This window comes from Diceros bicornis, chromosome 6 (assembly GCF_020826845.1).
Source record: "Diceros bicornis minor isolate mBicDic1 chromosome 6, mDicBic1.mat.cur, whole genome shotgun sequence".
NCBI lineage: Eukaryota > Metazoa > Chordata > Mammalia > Perissodactyla > Rhinocerotidae > Diceros > Diceros bicornis.
In genome coordinates this window covers 20,898,700-20,918,118 of record NC_080745.1, presented here as the reverse complement: position 1 = coordinate 20,918,118, position 19,419 = coordinate 20,898,700, and the positions used below count along the sequence as shown (strand labels likewise).

Here is a 19,419-nt window from a genome sequence, read left to right as displayed (position 1 = left end):
TTTCTTTAAATCCTTGAGCATATTGGGCATATATATAATAGCTATTTTAATGTGCTGTTGTGTGAATTCCATCACTTCCTTCCTTTCTTGGTCTGTTTCTAGCAAATGAGTTTTTTCCTGTTTTGGGTCACATTTTCCTATTTCTTGGGATATCTGGTAATTTTTAAATCGGATGTTAGACATTGTAAATGTATGCTGTGTGTGCCTGATTTTGTTGTCTTAAAGAGTGGGGACTTTGTGCTGGCAGGCAGTTTAAGTTACTCATGGATCAGTTTGACGCTTTTGATCGTTATTTTAAAGGATTTTAGCCTTCATTCTAGGACTAGTTTAGCCTTCCTTCTATGGCGTGACTCTTCTGAGGTCTCAGTTGAATGCTGTATGTTCAATTAACTCTTCTCCTCTGATTGGTTGGAACTCAGATGTATCCCAACCCCCTGTGAATTCTAGGAATTGTTCAGCTTACAGCTCCCTGGACATTCTTTGCTCAGACCTATGGAGTTTGATCTTCTGCACATGTGACTTAGTATTCAGCCAGAGCCTCCGGGGGCTCCAGGAATCTGCTTTTCTTTGTCTGGGCAGCAACCTTCTTATGGTTCTCTGTGCCACAAGTTCCAGTGTCTCAGCTTCCCCAGACTCTATTCTCTGTCTCCTCATCTCAGCAAGACTTCCACACTCTTCTGAGGATCCCCCTCTGCGCTGTAGCTGGGAAGTGCCCCCAGGCAGAAAGTCGAGGCAATGACAGTATTCACTTAGTTTGCAGCCTCTTTCTCAAGGATCACAGTCCTGTGCTGCCTGTTTTCCACCCTTTGAAAATCATTGTTTCGTATATTATCTCCAGTTTCCAGTTGTTTATGTTTGCAGGGTGAGTCTGATCCCAGTTTTCTCAAAGTGGACAGAAGCAGAAATTTATTTCCCCATCCCATCACTTTACCTTATGGCCCTGACACACTGACTGCTTCCACTTTCTCCTTTCTTACACCTTTGAGTGTTGGCACCATTCGTTTCCTTCTATCTTGGCCCAAATCTAGTAGATTTCTGTTTTCATCAAGATTTGGCTAAATCATTAATATATTTGGGACCTGACTGCTCCCTGACTTCCCATTTTAGTCACTCCGATATGTAAAAGCTTCTATTACAAAATTTACTTCATTGTATCACAATTCCTTTTTTTTAAACATGGCTCTCTCCACCATTTTATGAGTTTTTTGAGAGTAGATCTTATAAATCTTTGAGTCTGGTATGTTATACAGGCTCAAAAAATGTTAAATTGGACTCCGTGTTTAACGGGACATCAAGAAAAACCATGTCCTTATTAATTTGCTTAATTTTAAATATTCTTAAGTATTTGGCAAAGGCAGTTTGGTGATGACCTGCCTCACTTAGAAGGAAAATTATAAAAAGCCTTAGCTTTTTATGATTTAACATTATTCCTCAATAAAAGTTTTCAAGGATCAATTGATATCTGATATGGAGTGATTTATTGCACAGAGAAAATATAAGGATTAGCAGATTGAGAGACTGATTGCTTCTGGCACAATGCATCCCTGAGTGATAAACGAATTTTTGGTCTTAAATAGGGGTCTAAATGAGCCTTTTTTGGTGGATCTATAATGAACTGTCGTAATCCCTGAGTGGACATGTGTACACAACTCTGTCATTCTTATCCTATTTTAATATTTGTATAAGGATTATCCTGAGATAAACATGGAAGAACTGTAATCTACTAAAACAGAGGACAAGAAAGGAGGTAAGAGACTCTTTGGGGAAGTCCAATAAGTTCACTCCAAGGTAGGGAGTTTCTTAGCAAAGAAGAAACTTGAGGCAAGTGTGTAAGTGAAAATAACCCAAGTGTGGGCTTCATATTCTGTGAAAGACGTTATCCAAAGATAAGGAAAGGCAACCCAGGACTTAGTAGTTTATTCTCAGTTGGGAAGTGTTCTTAAAAAAAAGCAAAAAAAAAACAAATGAGACATACAGTCTGTCCGTCCATCTGTCCACCCACCCATCCACTTACCCACCCACTCCCATCTCCCATCCATCCATCCATCCATCCACCCACCCATTCACCTATCCATCCATCCATCCATACCCCCACCCCCCATCCATCCATCCACCTATCCACCTATCCATCCATCCATCCTCCCATCTCCCTATCCATCCATCCCCCCATCCCCCTATCCATCCATCCATCCATCCATCCATCCATCCATCCATCCATCCATCCATCCTTCCCTCCATTCACCTATCCATCTACCCACCCATCCTTCCACCCACCCATCCATCCATCCCTCCATCCCCCCATCCATCCTTCCCAATAGGCACATCTAATCTACCCTATTCCAATGACACTGTAAATTGCTCAAAATATTTAAAAATTTCTCTTTTGGCATTACCTGCAGAATGACACAATTTTTTTTTACTACCTTGTAATATACCTTTGCTTTTGACTAAAACAGTTATCAAATATTTTATCAGATTCAGCTCTGATTGACTTTTGGTTGTTTTCAAAACTCTTATATGTTCATAGGAGAAAGATTTCTCAACATTGAGTATATTCAAAATAATCAATTGTAATAACTGAAAGAAATTTAAAATGCAGGAAAACACAGTAAGAAAGAGATCACTAGTTTAACCTAAAGTGATGGGGAAGAGGATGGCTCCCTAAGTGAGCACCAGTATCAAGCACATGTATCTATGAGGCAGAACTAAAATTGGCTCTGCAAATGATGCCTGTACTGAAGACCAAAGGACGATGTTTGTGTATATAAATAGGCACCTGGTAGAAAGGGCTGTGAAATACACCTGTTCTTTCGGTCTCAACTATAGGCTCTGAGGCATCAGACCTCACAACTGTGTTCTCGAGACCATTCTAAAATATAAAATAGATGTCTGTTTCTTATCTATCTAGGAACACACATGAGTAGATTTCACTTGGGTGTAATAAAACACTACTACAATCATGCATTGCTTAATGATAGGGATATGTTCTGAGAAATTCGCCATTAGGTGATTTCATCCTTGTGTGAACATCATAGAATGTACTGAAGGGGAACAAAACTCGCCACCCCAGAATGTGTCTCTTTAACATGAGGATTATTTTAGGCTGATTATTTTTAAGAAGCAAAAGACTCAGAAAGTTTTTCTTGTTACTTCCACCTTTACTGCCTAAAAGAATTCAGATTAAAAAACCTGTCTCAGGAAGTGAGCTATCACCTTAGCATAACATGAACTAGGTGGTAGACAGGGAGGAACCTAGAAAAGCCTGTTTGTTGTCCTCCCCTGTTCTTCTGTTTCTGTGTGGCCAAACGCTTGTTTTCCAAACATTTGCTCTTTTTCTCCTACCTGTGAATTGCCTTCCTTCCCTTTGAAGTCCCTGACTCCCCCCACCCCCAACATCTTTTGTCTTTAGCTGAGGATGCTATTTAAGGTGAGGGCTTCAGCCATTTTGGCGACTTACTCAGTTTTCCTGGGTTTCGCCCATGCATACGTGTTATTAAACTTTTGTTTGTTTTTCTCCTGTTAACCTGTCTCATATCAATTTAATTTTTAGACCAGTCAGAAGAACCTAGAAAGATGGAGAAAAATTTCTTCCTCCTCTACAGTACTTACACAAACCTAGATGGTATAGCCTGCTACACACCTAGGCCATATGGTACTAAACTTAAGGGACCACTGTTGTACATGTGGTCCATCATTGACTCAAATGTTGTTATGAAGTGCATAACTGTATGTAGACTATTATCTATAGAATGTAGATAATGAAATTATTAACCATTTGTATTTAGGTCATATCAACAAGTATGAAAATTATAGCTTAATTTTTCCTAAAATCTCAGAAAAGATAGTCTTTTTTCTTAATGCTTGACAGTAGAGTCCAAGGATTTTTAAAGCTATTTTAACAAAATTAAAATCTGAGAATGAAAGTATTATTATCAGCCTTCAGAAGTTTTGGTAAGACCAGTTTAATTCACTTTGAAATGAGCCAAACTTCGCTATAAACAATCTTTTCTAAACTCATCTCTTGTTAGCTTTGTTTGTGAGAGAAGAAACAAGCTCAGCACTTGAGCAAGAATATTGTAGCCCAGTCTCAAATGATCTTCTAGTCATTTTGGCCTCAAAGAACACATTGTATTATTTAATTTCTCTCAAATAGCTGAGTTGCAACCCAGTGTCCCCAAAGAGGTAGGACATATTTTTCTGTTCAAGTTTACATAGCACACAATAAAATCAGTGGCACCTCCTTCCCAACTCAAAGTACACTCAAGTGTATATATTTTGTATTGGCAAATGTAGATGCTTTTTAAAGTTGGACATAACCTGGGGAAAATAGCTGATAAACACTGTGTGTAATCTGATATTCTTTGTGTGATACTCCAAAATACAAGTTTGTGCTGAACCTAAAACTCTCTTGCTTCCCTTTGACCTCAGTCTTGAATTGTTATTTCCAATGACATTTCTTTGTTTTGTTTCATCCCCCATCTACCCCAACTGCTAATGCTTTTCAGTTGGTATTCCTGGTTAAAGATTTTAAGCCCGTTAAATTTTGAAGTGCTTTGGCTTCATAGCATATTCAGTGTTATCCTGAGGAGTATATTGAAAAATAATACAGCTGTCCAAGAGTTGGGGCAGATTGGGAACAAGTGGGGACATTTTGCCCCCAATTTGGAACAAATTGGGAATAGTTGAAGAGTAACCAGCAAAGTAAGGGTAACATAGATAATCCAAGAACTCCAATAGTTTCAATCTCCACAAGTTAAGCTATTGAGTTCCTTTCCTCTCTACTCACTTTTCTAAATATTGACCTTGTAGCTCTTCAACTTTTGACACTTTAAGTCTCTTGGTATGGGTCTCTTTGGATTCATCTTATTCGGAACTCTTGGATTTCTGGATCTAGATGTCTGTTTCCTTCCCCAGGTTAGGGAAGTTTTCAGCCATTATTTCTTCAAATAAGTCTTCTGCCCCCTTTTCTCTCTCTTCTCCTTCTGGGATCCCTATAATGCAAATAGTGGTCCACTTGATGTTGTACCATAAGTCCCTTAAGCTATCTGCACTTTTTCATTCTTTTTTCTTTTTGCTGCTCTGATTGGATGAGTTCCACTGCCTTGTCTTTGAGTTCACTGATCCTTTCTCGCACTTCATCTAGTCTGCTGTTGAAGCCCTTTATTGTATTTTTCAGTGCAGTTATTGTGTTCTTCAGCTCTGTGATTTGCTTGGTACTTTCTTATAATTTCTTTCTCTTTGTTGAAATTCTCCCTTTGTTCATGCATTGTTCTCTTGACCTCGGTGAGTATCTTGATGACCTCTTTATCAGGTAAATCACTTATCACTGTTTCATTAAGGATTTTTCTGAGGTTTTATCTTGTTCTTTCATTTGGAACATATTCCTTTGTTTATTCATTTTCCTTTACTCCTAATGTTGGTTTCTACGCATTAGATAAAATAGCCACCTCTCCCAGTCTGGAGGGAGTGGTCTTGTGTGGGAGATGAAACTTATTGTTCAACCCTGCCCTAGCTCCTGGTTGTCTCTCAAACCTTTGTGGTTGTCCAAGTAGCCTACTTTGTTCTTAGTGGTTCTCAGTAGTTGAGGGTATGCCAAGACCTGTCAGTGTCCCAAAGGGGAGGATCTCAGTCAGCACCTAGATTCAGGCTGATTGGAAGCTAGACCCTCAGGCAGCAGCTTTTAAAGAATGCAAATAGACTTCTTTCAGGGGAGGACTGGGAGATGGGTGTTTCTGCCTGCTCCCTCTGCACTGAGTCCTGGGGTGTTAGCCAGTCAAGAATTGTTTCTTTGTTTGCTACCATCCCATTGAACTCATGAACATAAGCCCTGCTGGCTACCAGAGCTAGGCTATCAAGGGCTGTGTCCTCTGGTTGGCAGCCACAAAAGCCAGGATGTTGGACATGTGCACAAGTTCCTTCTTGGAGACACCGGTGACCTGGGGCAGGGTAGAGGGAGAGTGCAAAGATGGCACCCATCAGGCTCCCTGCTCTCTGGAGAGGATTGCAGTTAGCCCCTAGATGTGTGTTGAACTAGAAGCCTGCCCCTCAGGCTGCAGTTATGAAGATAAGCTAATAGGCCTCTTTCATGGAAAGACTGGGAGTTTCTGTCTGCTGCCTCTGTGCTGTGCCCTGGAGGGGCAGCTGGTTAAGAACTGTTTCTAGTTTGTTACAGTCCTGTGGGACCTGTGAATGTAAGTAAGCCCCATTGGCAACCAGAGCCAGGTGATCAGGGGGCATCCTCTGGGTGGCAGCTGAAAAAACCGGGGCCTGAGACATGTGCACAAGCTCCTTTCTGGGAGATACTGGCAATCTGGAGAAGGCAGAAGGCGAGTGCAAAGACGGCACCTGCCAGCCTCTGCAGTGTTTGGAGAGTACTTCAGTGGCCTCTAGATGTGTGTGAAATGCCTGCCCGTCAGGCTGAAGGTTTTAAGATAAGCAATAGGTCTCTTCCACAGAAAGTCTGGGCACATTTCAGTTGGCTGCCTCTGCGCTGCACCCCGGGGGTTAACCATGGAGAGCCCTTTAAGAACTATTTCTCAGTTCGCTATAGCCTTATGGGTCTGGTGGATGCAAGCCCCAGTGGCTTTCAAAGCTAGATGTTTTGGGGGTCCGCTTCTCAGGTGCAGGTCTTAAAATTTGGGGTGCCAGATGTGGGATTCAAACCTCAGGGAGAAGCTGGGAGTTGTGGGTTCCCTCCTGATTGTAGGTTGCCGCACCAAGGGTGGAGTTTATGGTGAGATTGTGTCTCAGTCTCTCCTACCCGTCTCCATCTGGTTTTTTTCATTCACCTGAGGTGCAGGAGTCACTCAGCTAGTTTTTGGATTTCTTTCAGAGGGAATTGTTCTGTACGTTGCTGTAGATTCAGTGTGTCCATGTGAGGAGGTAAGTTCAAGATCCTATGTTGCCATCTTGAACCAGAACACCCTACAGCTCTTCTCTTTGATTCTTTAACAAGTCATCCATAATAGTGAGAAACAGATCACCAGGTATGAGATCTGAAGGGAGAGAAAGCATTTCCCTACTCCTCCCCTACCTTACTCCATCACCAAGCATTTGGCTTGTACATAATTGGCACTCAGTGAACACTGTTGAAAAGAAGAGTCAATCTGAGATTTGCAGGTAAAGAGGGGACATTTAGGTTGGCAGGCTTACAATGACAGATGCTGCTCCCGAGTCCTTTTGGGGACAGACACCTAGAAACAGATGTGCTCATCTTGAGAACCCTTAAAATATTGCAGATGCAAAGCAGAAAGAAAGGATATTTCTGGGTTCTTGGATTGCTGTTTGTTGAATTCATCCACCATTTTGCAATGCCCACCAGAGATGCTGAGGTGTGCAGGATGCTCTTTCCTTCATTGGGGCTTTGTTCATTGATGTTCGTGCCTCAGGCCTTTGCAAATGTATTGTCTGGAACATATCTCCTCCCACCTTCACCTGTCAAATTTCTATTCATCTATTAGGTTTCAACAAAAATTTCACTTTCTCAAGAGGCTTTCCTAGACACCTTGATCTAAATTGAATTCTTCCTGTCATAGTCTCTCAGAGGACCCTGTACTCTGCCTTCACATTTTGTAACTACACACATTGTATGTTATTGATAGCATGTTCCCCCACCAGCCTGTAACCTCCAGGAGCGCAGGGAACAACTGTGCTCTCAGCACTTAGTGTAGTGCCTGGTACACAGTAGGGGCTCAATATAGATCTCCTAGTGGGGGAGGGGCAGATGGTCTTTTCTTTAAAATGAGCGGTTTGATCTCAACTGGGACTGCTGTCTGAACTCCATTTAAGGGTAGTAAAGATTGAAATATAAAATTTCTCACAAAGACCACAATTAAGAAATGAAAGTTATCCTTTCCTAGTGACATAAATTTATAAGAGAGCTAAAGAGAGAACCTATGTGGGTTACAAAAAAGAAAGCCACCAATCCGAGGTCTGGTCATAATATTTACATTGTATAGAGAATAGGTCTTTAAATCTATTTTTATGAAATTTATTCCCAAGCTGAAGTGGCAGTGTATACAAAGATAACAGAGCTTGTGATAATTTACAGAAATGTTTGCTACAACATGCACATTATGAAGTGTTTCAAACATATACATATTACGTTTCATGCTGAATAAATAATCCCCCAAATTAATTTTTATTTTTACATAAAAATATAATATTGCACTCTTAACAAGACCAGTTATTTTGCATATTTTCTCTTTAGATAAATGATGAAATTCAGCCTTAAAAAAAAAAAAAGACTGAGTAGCAACCCTATTCTAATAGGGGATTAATTGAAAGTTCTCAGTAGAAAAATGAGAGCCAGACAATAGCTGCATTATTTATTATTATTATTTTTTAAACAAAGCAAATCACTTCAACGTGAATAGGAATAATCTCATCTCTGCACCAATTTGGACCTCAGAATTGATACCTGGTCTGTGTAAACCGTGATCAAAATATGGCCTGCAAAGTGTTCTCACACATGTATGCAGTTTACGGTTACAAGCTTACGTTGCCACTTGCTTCCTCTTGTATTCTTGACAGCAGAGACTTCAGAAATGTATTTTATACACTTTTTAAGCAGAATGGTTTAGAAAGTCTGGAAGTTACAAAAGTAGTTCTGTAAATACCATATGAATTAAATTTCCATAACAAACACACAAGTTATTCTTAGGTAGGAATACATATTTTTATCCCATGGTAACATATTTCTAAGCTTACTTTACAGTGTCTTCAAAGCAGATAAAGCAGCACCCCAAGTAAAAATATAGCCATATCATGGTCCAGATAGACTATTCCAAGATTTTTAGGAATTCTGTTTTCATGGCGTGTAAGTCTGCTGTGGCATACACCTAGATTTTTCTATTGTTCCTAGAATTCTCAGGTGGTATAGTTAGTAGAAACAGTGGAAACGGTTTCCTAAAAGAATTCTTCTACCTCCTGTTTAAAACAAAGTAAGCTGTCTCCTTGTCTTTTGTAATTCTGTGTTGGGAAAGAAAGCTCTTCGAAACATTAGATTAATGCCTTATCTAGACTGTATTATTAAGATCTGTGCAAACTTTTTGCATAGTGGAGGCTTTCTATTACAAATAGCTAAGTATTCAATGCTCTGTAAATGGCAGATATTAAAAGAATTATCATTGTGTTTAAATCTTAGTGACTCAACTAAGGCTATTCAATATCTAGTGTTATGGATTTTAAGTAGGATTTTTTATGAAGAAATAGAATGTGTCTGAAGTCAAAGATACCTGTGTTCTTGTTTGTGGCTCTCAAAAAATTCTCTTCTACTTTGAGCTAAGAAGGCAACTGGCAAAAACATTGAGATTCGTTAGTAGTTTTAATACCCAGATATTCCTTAAAATATTTGGTGCAGGGGCACCTACTGAATAATTTACTTCTCAAAGAAAGAAACAGTCAAGCGCTGAATTCTTTATCCTTTTTTGGGGGGTAAGGGGTTGTTATCTTGGCATAAAACTTTTTAAATATAATTTTTTAGAGTATTTTATGTAAACAATTAGCTAACCAGTTTAAGCCAATTCTACTGGCTCTTTTGGAATAACAGAAAAAGGAGAGACCCTTATCTTTTCTTTAGAATACCCTTGTGGAAAAAACTTAATATGATTTTTTTTTTTTTTTTTTTTGCTGAGGAAGATATGCCCTGGGCTAACAACTGTGCCAATCTTCCTCTATTTTGTACGTGGGTCGCCGCCACAGCATGACTGACGAGTGGTGTAAGTCTGTGCCCAGGAACTGAACCCAGGCCACTGAAGCAGAGCCTGCAGAACTTAACCACTAGGCCATGGGGCCAGCCCCAAGAATATGATTTTAATTTACTATGCAAGATTTAAATCTTGTTGGTTAGTGCATACTGACACAGCCCTCCAGATTATCACTAAATTAGAACAAAACTTTCCTCTCAGGACCTTGTGAGGTTGCAAAATTTTGTGCAGATGAATAGATTCTGTCATTATTTGGATGGCTTGTTTGGTCATCCACCTCTTCAGGTTCAACCTCTTAAAACTTGTGAAGTCAACCAATCTAGTGTGGCGTTAAAGTGCTTTGGAGAATGCAAACTTTTCTCGTTCATCCAGCTGCGTAGCTGCTAAGGAAGGAGTAGAACATTGGCTGTTTCAAGCGCTGCTGGTCCTTCCGACACCAGGCAATTACTGTCCCATCACTGTTTGCTGTGTACAAATGGTGGCCATCACAGGAAAACGTAAGGCTGTAAAAAAAAAAAAAATCCTGTTTGTATATTATCTCAAAATTGATTTAGCATATTGGTGATCTTATAGAAATTACTGTAAAGAAGTTAAGATATCTTTACTGGAGCAGAGAGACAAATGAAATGACTGCCTACAACTCATTGGTTTCAATTGTAATTTTAATATAGTTTAATTGCCATGCTAGCAAGATTTTGAAGCTCATTCTAACGAGGTGATACAGAATAAAATCAGGATCAAAGAGATCAGTACATTCTGTTCCTTCTTTGCATATTTCCTTTTTCCTTCTTGTTTATGCTTTGTTACTTAACCAACAAATAGTTGGCTATAGGACACTTTAAAAAATATTACAGTACTACATTTTCTCTTTATAGAAATAAATGATGATTATTTTACGGAGATATTTTATTTCCCTGAAAGAGGAAAGGGTAAAAATGTAACATTAATAAATAAATAATTTAGTTCATCAAATTTTAAATTTAGTACATTGAAAATAAATTTATTTTATAAAAGTAGAATTTGAATCATTTACTTCCAATTGAGGTTTTAAAGTTGGATTTGTTAACAGAGCAAAGCATATTACTGCAGCTATCAGTCACCATTATGCTATTTTCAATAAGGAATGAGAAAAACATAGCTCCTATAATTCAAGAGGCCTTCCCTGGGCACTATCCCAGCATGCCTTCTGTTAGACTCTGAATTCCTGACTCAGATTTTAAGCTCCATGAAGATAAGAACTGTGCCTCCTTTTGTCACTGGGTCCTGGACAACCTGGTATTTGATCATGGCTGGTTTTTTTTTTTGGTGAGGAAGATCAGCCCTGAGCTAACATCTGTGCTAATCCTCCTCTTTTTGCTGAGGAAGACGGGCTCTGAGCTAACATCTATTGCCAATCCTCCTCCTTTTTTTTTTGCCCCAAAGCCCCAGTAGATAGTTGTATGTCATGGTTGCACATCCTTCTAGTTGTTGTATGTGGGACTCAGCCTCAGCATGGCTGGAGAAGCGGTGCGTCGGTGCGCGCCCGGGTCCAAACCCAGGCTGCCAGTAGCGGAGCGTGAGCACTTAACCGCTAAGCCACGGGGCCGGCCCCTGATCATGGCTGTTTATTGGCTGTTTATAATGACTCTCATTCCATATTTCTTTAGGTCTGTGTGCTTTAATATCTCTTTAACAAAAATACAATCACAAAGGATATTATGAAGAATGGGGGAGGGGAGGAGAGATTACCTTACAATAGGCTTATTTGATTTAGGAAATGTAATTTCCCGCACAGGCTTTAAGTCCCATGTACTCCATAACCTAGAGGGGGAAAAAGTCATCATATAATTATGCAAACTAAAATTTCCTTCACTAAAAAAACCTACATATTTGTTTATTTGTTAAGAATCATCTGGAAGGAAACACAATAAACAATGAACAGTAGTTACTTCTGGGAAGTTTGCAGGGGGAGGGTGTGGGAGCAAGAAAACTTAACTTTGTATATTTTCATATTATGAATCTTTTATAGTTAAACAATATAAAATTTCAAAACTGCACTAAAGCTATCTTTATTATTTATAAATAAAACTGGAATAAATGAAGGACCTATATCCAAAGGTGATTTTAAATCTCTAAATATTAATTATTAACATACCTAGATATTTAAAGACTAATTTTTGAAACTGCTGTGTCTTTATGAACAAAAGCAAACAAAGAGAATCAAAACTCCTCTTACCTTACAATTCCATTTTCTAATCCCCCAGCAATCACATTGATAGATATTCCCTCAGGCTGGTTAGAGAAAGCAACGGAACAAATGATCTCTCTGCAGTGGACATGTCCAACGAGGTCCCCATTCACTGTCCAGAGTCTGAGGTCACTGCCTCCACCAGCTAAAACACCAAAATCACCCTGCAGGTCACCAGAGTGTGGGCGTCTCAGAACCCACCACACTGGGTCCCAGAGGGGCATCCCTGAGGGCCAAGCTCGTTTGTTTTAGTGATGAGGTTTATAGGCAACTCATGACTGAAGACTGTATAACTGTATAACAGTTACTTATAATGTAGTAACTGTATTACTACATTATAAGTCACACAGAGCTTTGCATATTTACCTAGACAGTAACCAGTGAAAAAATAAAAATAAAAAATTAATCTACAATGTACAGCAACAAAGCAAATCAATCATTAATCTTTGTGTAATCATAATATTTCAGCATATGAACTGCCAAATCTGAATTTGAAAGTACCTAGAAAGCTAAACAATCTCCAAAAAGAGAAGAAAGTATTCTGTGAAACCACCTATAAGAAGTGACTTATGTGACTTCTGAAGAAAAAAAGTTACAGTAAAAGTTAACTGGGTTAAAAAACTAATTCTTAAAAAAAAAAAACAATTAATTCTTCAGAATGTCAAAGATTGAATCTTATAAAATCATTGTCTTATTAAACCAATTTTTTCTTTCCAAAGACCATGAGTAACCAAACTGTTTGTAGTTTTCCAGGGGATGGAGGAGGCAATAACTGCTTGCCATCCTCTATAAACTGGGCTGGTGATTTGGGGCCTCAGGATGATGTGTCCAGACTTCTTTGAGAAATAGTCTCATGCTGATAGAGAGGTTAAGAGCTATGATAAAGTTTTGATGACATAGGGTTACTACATTTAATTTTATCTCACCATTAGAACTAACATAAAAGTAGAAAATTTATTTCTCTCCTTTATTAAGACAATGAAAAGATTTCATATTTTATAGCAAAGATACAAATATTGGAAATACTTCTTTATTTAAAGATATGCTAAAGATCTTCAAATATCACAAACCAAAGTGCCTAGTGTGTTGCAGCATTATTTACAACAGCCAAAAGGTGGAAACAATCCAAATATCCATCAGCGGATGAATGGATAAACAAAATGTGATCTATCTATACAATGGAATATTATTCAGTCATAAAAGTCATAAAGTTCTGACACATGCTACCACATGGATGAACCTTAAACATTATGCTAAGTGAAATAAGCCAGAGAGAAAAGGACAAATATTGTATGATTCCACTTATATGAGGTACCTAGAATAGGCAAATGCATAGGGACAGAAAGTAGAATAGACGTTACTAGGAGATGTAGGGGAGGGAGGAATGGGGAATTATGGTTACAGAGTTTCTGTTTGGAGTGATGAAAAAGTTTTTGAAATAGACAGTGGTGATGGTTGCACAATATTGTGAATGTAATAATGCCACTGAAATGTATACTTTAAAATGGTTTCAATGGCAACTTTTATGTTAAATATATTTTATCTCATACACATACACATAAGGATTAAAAAATGCTCAGTGTTCTACTAAGACTTCCCATTGTAGAATATTGATTAGGAGAGATTATCTAAATAAAGCATCAAGATGTAGAAGACTCAATATGCTAAAGAAATATAATTGTAGACGACAAACATCTTTTCCATGAGTAGACTACATTTTACTCTTTTGAATTTAATATCTGATAAAAGATTTAAAAAATATATAAAGTAACCAGATGTGTACAAGTAAAGTTAGAAGGCTTATTAAAGTCATTGGGTACATATCCATAAAAGACATCAATGTAGGGGTTGGTCATTGTAATCCATAGCTACTGCATGGCTTAGTCCTCCAAAATAAAAAAGTCTAAATGTGGTCCTGGACTCTGTGAAGTATGGTATGGAACTTAATAGGCAAAACATTACCTGAGCAGATAACCCAGTGACTTGGGCTACCAAAAAACCAAGTAACTACTCATCTGCCTAAGATTGTAAATACATTAAAAAAAAAAAAAAAGACCAAGGCCCTCACCCAATATCAATTTACTAAATAGATGTCATGTATAATTTAGCACATCAACTAAAAGTCAAAAAGTTAGGCATTCCTGAAAAAAATCTCTATTCTTCCTATACTTCTTCACCAAAATTAAAATAGATTCAAGAGGGGCCAGCCTTGTGGCTTATCGGTTAAGTGCATGAGCTCTGCTACTGGTGGCCCGGGTTCAGATCCCGGGCGCGCACTGATGCACCACTTGCCCGGCCACGCTGAGGCGGCGTCCCACATACAGCAACTAGAAGCATGTGCAACTATGACATACAACTATCTACTGGGGCTTTGGGGAGAAAAAGGGAAAAAAAGGGAGGAGGATTGGCATGGATGTTAGCTCAGGGCTGATCTTCCTCACAAAAAAAAAAAAAAAAGATTGGAGAACCACTCCCTATCTTGAATCTTAGAATATCATATTAACTTTATAATGCCACTGGCAACACATGACCAGGCAATGAACCCTAGTTAAAAGGCATATATTCTGATCCAGTGGCAGAATGATTTTAAAAAATATAGAAACCATCTATTATAATATTTACATAGTTTAATAAATTTCACATCTTACCACTACAAAAACCATGTTCCATAATAAACACTGGGGAATTAGGATTAGGAGGAATGAGCTTGCCAGCATAACTTCAGCCCCAATACAGAAATTTTTGAGAAGATTATACATACATACACACATATATATATAATATTTATTTATTTATTTATTTTTAATTTTGATTTTAAAGTTACTTGGACAGTACTCACTAAAGGGTCAAGATTTTGGGTACACTAAATTTGATAACTTTCTTCCCTTCTTGGACTATAAAAATAGGAGGATGAACTCTAGTCTGAGTCATAAAACATAAATTTGGCCTCTCTTTTGAAAAATCATTATTTTTATTATATTTTCTATACACTAAATGCTCTTTATGACTTCTCTCATATATGTATCAAGAGGCCTTAAAAAAGTTGAGAAGGCCTTTTTGTTCAAATTGGAAAAAAAGGTTCTAGCAATTACCCTATCATACTGTGTGCTGCTTAGAGACACCTGAATACCCTACTAGTAAGTCCATAATTGCAGCAAAAGTAATTTTGTTTCTTGTTCCCATATGACTAGCTGATATAATATCACAGATATAAATCACTATTGGCAGGAGGAAAATAATTAACTTTACAAAATTCAGCTCCCTCAGGATCAGTCCTAACTTTCAAATGTTGCCAAAACAAGAAAGTAGAGAACTCTATATAAATAATCATTATTCCCCCAGATTCCCTCTTGATGTGACATACTAAAAGCTGCTAATGCACAAATTAAGGAAGAACAATTAGCAAAGTCATCAATCATCAGCCCACACTTGTACGTATTACCCAAAGTCAACCGTTTAAGATCTTTCCCCTTAGTTATGATGATCAGGAAATTAAATGTTTTCATGATATTACTTTATGACTGGGGGCTAAGATTGGCAAATATTTCACATCTGAAATCTTTAAACATGACTGAAGACATTACTTTTCTTGAATATAAGAATGAATGAATGTTTTGTATAAACAACAATAAAACTCTAAGAGATATCTGTGGTATAATAAAAAAATAAACATTTGGTCTTTGTTCCAGGTCCCCGGCATAGAGCTACTAAAACCCTTGTAATTTATGGTCTTTGTATGCTAATGAGATGACTACTTCTGGGGGAGGCCCTAGACAGCTTTGGGATGGGGGATAGTCACCAGAAAAGTCAACCACGTGATCAGAGGGTTACAACTTAAAATAAAAAAAAAAAATTTTTTTTTCTTTTATTTATATTTTTCCCCCAAAGCCCCAGTAGATAGTTGTATGTCATAGCTGCACAGCCTTCTAGTTGCTGTATGTGGGACGCCGCCTCAGCATGGCCGGAGAAGTGGTGCGTCGGTGTGCGCCCGGGCTCCAAACCCAGTAGCAGAGCGCGAGCACTTAACCGCTAAATTAAGCCAGAGGGCCAGCCCTAGAGGGTTAGAATTTAGAACATCTTCTCGCCTCCAGGGAGGGGCTGGAGATTGACGTCAGTCACCACTGGCCAATGATTTAATTAACCATGCCTATATAGCGAAACCTCAGAAAAACCCCTAGACAACAGAGTTAGGAGAATTTCCAAGTTGGCAAACACATTCATGTGCCAGGAGGGTGCTGCACTAGGACTCCACAGGGAAAGAACCCCTGGAACTTACCGAGGTAGCTCTTCATCCGGCTGTTCATTTCTATCCTTTATAATAAACTGTAATAGTAAATATAGTGTTTTACTGAGTTCTGTGAGTCATTCTAGAGAATTATTGAACCTGGTAGAGGATCTTGGGAATTCCCAAATTTGCTAATTTCAAGTAGTTAGTGTCAGGATTGAATTGCATTGTTGGACACCCAGTTGGTGTTACAGAATTAGAGAATTGTTTGGTATTTGGAAAGGCAACATATATTTGGTGTCAGAAAAAACCAAACAATATAAAAAAATACAAGCAAAGGACAGAGGACCACCCACTACAGATGTGTCAAAGATATTCTATACTGAGTGGACAGAAAGAAACAGCTTTTCAAAGATCCTTTCAATTTTAAGATCCTTAAGAACAGAAATGCAGACAGAAAATTCATGAATTTTCCAACCGTTCTTTCCTGCTTGATGCATCAAGTTTTTTAATATGTATACATGAAAAAACAGAAACGAAAAACAAAACATTTAATTAGGAGATATATCTTTGTCATGTAAATTTTAAGGCAAATTATACCTCTGTTATTCTTTACTACTGTTCTCTCTCAGGAACTGGAAGACATATATTCAAAGTTGATCATCTGCTGGTGTTTTTCATTTAGTCAGGAGGAAGGTAGCAAAGTTATTAGTTAAAAAGCAGAAGCAAAAAAGGATAGAACAAAAACCAAGAAAATTCAGAAGATTATGTAACAATAATTTGCTTAACTTACATGTGCTCAAATGCAATATTATGTATATCAGAAAAAAATTATATTATGACAATACTAACTTGCTCATAAATTGATACCTAAATTGATGAACTCAGTCTTAGACCTTATTGTACTTTAATACACATACATGCCATTACCAGAGTATTTAGATCTGGCAGGGACCTGAGAGATGTAATCCAACAGTTTAACCTATGATGTAACCAGCTGGCTGACTGCATTGTTAGGCCTCGACCCTGTGCTTTGGGCTAGCTCACCTGAATCACACACAGTGGCAATGTCACCGGTAGTTTCACTGGCAGAGACGGCCGTGACAGGGCTTTTGTGCCCTGCCAGACTTTGTACATAGCACAACCTGAAAGACCAAAGATATGAATTTCTATATGATCATTAAATATAATTATATTTTCTTATTTGTATAATTCTTTTCCTTAGAATATGTACTTATTATTCATAAGGCATTCCTAACTGATCTTTTGATTTCAATAAGATTACAAAGGTAAAGTTTGTATTTCATGTTTAAAATTATTATAATATAAAGATATTATTTTAGTGCATCTATTTCATACACTAAGAACTGAAACATTAAAATTAACTATGTTTGAGCTGGAGATCTTCTTCTGTACCTGTTTAAATCCCATATGATGCAGGTTCCATCTCTGCTCACACTTATCATTATACTATATGGTTTGCAAACAAATAAGCTGGTTATCTCTTCTGTGTGCCCATAGAGATGTATCTGAGACTCCATTTCTATCTCTGAAGGCTGAAATTAAAAGTAAAGTATAAGATAAAAACCATGACAAAAGGTATCCTAGTATTCTATCTCAAAAATAAAAACAAGTGAAGTGATTCAAACATTCTTCTCAAACACATTTTTTAATCCAATTGAGTTCAATTTTTTCTAAAGAGTAAAACTAAACATTAAAATTTTCTTAATCCCCTGTAATTTAATCAACTAATAACTGTTCATTTTTGTCTATTCTTGTCCAGTCTTCATCCACATATTTTTATAGTTGTGATTATTGCCAAACAATTTTCTACTTTGTGTTTTACACATTCTCCCATAAACATTTTCCATTTTTGACATTGTCTTCAAAATGACTTTTTTTTTTTTTGTGAGGAAGATCAGCCCTGAGCTAACATCTGTGCTAATCTTCCTCTTTTTGCTGAGGAAGACTGGCTCTGAGCTAACATCTATTGCCAATCCTCCTCCTTTTTTTTTTTTCCCCAAAGCCCCAGTAGATAGTTGTATGTCATAGTTGCACATCCTTCTACTTGCTGTATGTGGGACGCGGCCTCAGCATGGCTGGAGAAGTGGTGTGTCGGTGTGCGCCTGGGATCCGAACCTGGGCCGCCAGTAGCAGAGCGCGCGCACTTACCCACTAAGCCACGGAGCTGGCCCTCAAAATGATTTTTAATGGTGTTAAAATAGTCTATACAGTTAACATACCATAATTTACTTGAGATGGAATAATTTATTGATGGATATTTTTATTGATGGAGATTTAAAATTGTTGCTAATTTTTTCAAAATTATAGATGTCATAATTAAATCTTTCATGTATAAAAATTTTGTTCCTCCTCTGAATTATTTCTTTAGAACACATTTCCAGAATGTTACTAGTGGGTCAGTGAATATTAATAATTTTATAGTTCTTGACAGTATACTTTTCGAAGGCGTCGCACCAAGTCATGATGCTACCAATGGTGATGTATACTAATACCACCATCACTTGTCAATAGTTACAGATTTGATTTTCTAAATCAAAGGTTGCAAACTGATGTTCCAAGGTCCACATTGGCTCACAGATGCCAGATGTCCACGCGGGGTTTGCTCTTGTTTTCATTAGGCTAGCTGTTTATCGTCACAAAGTAACTCAATACTTCCACTTCAAAGAATATAGAAAAGTAGAAAGAAGAAGTATAATAAAAAGCTGTATACTGACCACTCAGTTAAACTAATCCTAACATTTTATATGATCAGTTTCTTTCTAAAATGAAGAAAACATTAAACATTACATAGTTTGTGTACTGTTCTACATCCTATTTCCTCTCCCTTGTCAGAAATTACTACTATCCTGAATTTTGTATTTATGTTTCCATAAAAAACATACTGTATTGTTTTTTACGTTGATAAACTTTATGTATGTGGTATTATTCTTTTTTTTAAAATTTTTTTGTTTATTGCAGTAACATTGGTTTATGACATTGTAAAAATTTCAGGTGTACATCATTATACTTCTATTTCTGCATAGATTACATCATGTTCACCACCAAAATACTAATTACAACCCATCACCACACACATGTACCGAATTATCCCTTTCACCCTCCTCCCTCCCCCCTTCCCCTCTGGTAACCACCAATCCAATCTCTGTCTCTATGTGTTTGTTTATTGTTGTTATTATCTACTACTTAATGAAGGAAATCATATGGTATTTGACCTTCTCCCTCTGACTTATTTCACT

The 19,419-nt window shown here is 37.7% G+C and overlaps 1 protein-coding gene across 1 annotated transcript in view; it reads right to left on the bottom strand.

Annotated features, from left to right (window-relative positions):
• Positions 1–7,974: 7,974 nt before the first annotated feature.
• The window catches only part of LYST (lysosomal trafficking regulator), a 179,766-nt gene continuing 168,321 nt past the window's right edge, over positions 7,975–19,419 (bottom strand). The window contains exons 50-54 of the mRNA XM_058542978.1: positions 17,576–17,715; positions 17,207–17,304; positions 11,923–12,079; positions 11,436–11,507; positions 7,975–10,210 (exon numbers count right to left, since the gene is read on the bottom strand). Coding sequence (XP_058398961.1) covers positions 10,072–10,210; positions 11,436–11,507; positions 11,923–12,079; positions 17,207–17,304; positions 17,576–17,715 — 606 coding nt within the window. The 3' untranslated portion in view covers positions 7,975–10,071. The remainder of the gene's footprint in view (positions 10,211–11,435; positions 11,508–11,922; positions 12,080–17,206; positions 17,305–17,575; positions 17,716–19,419) is intronic.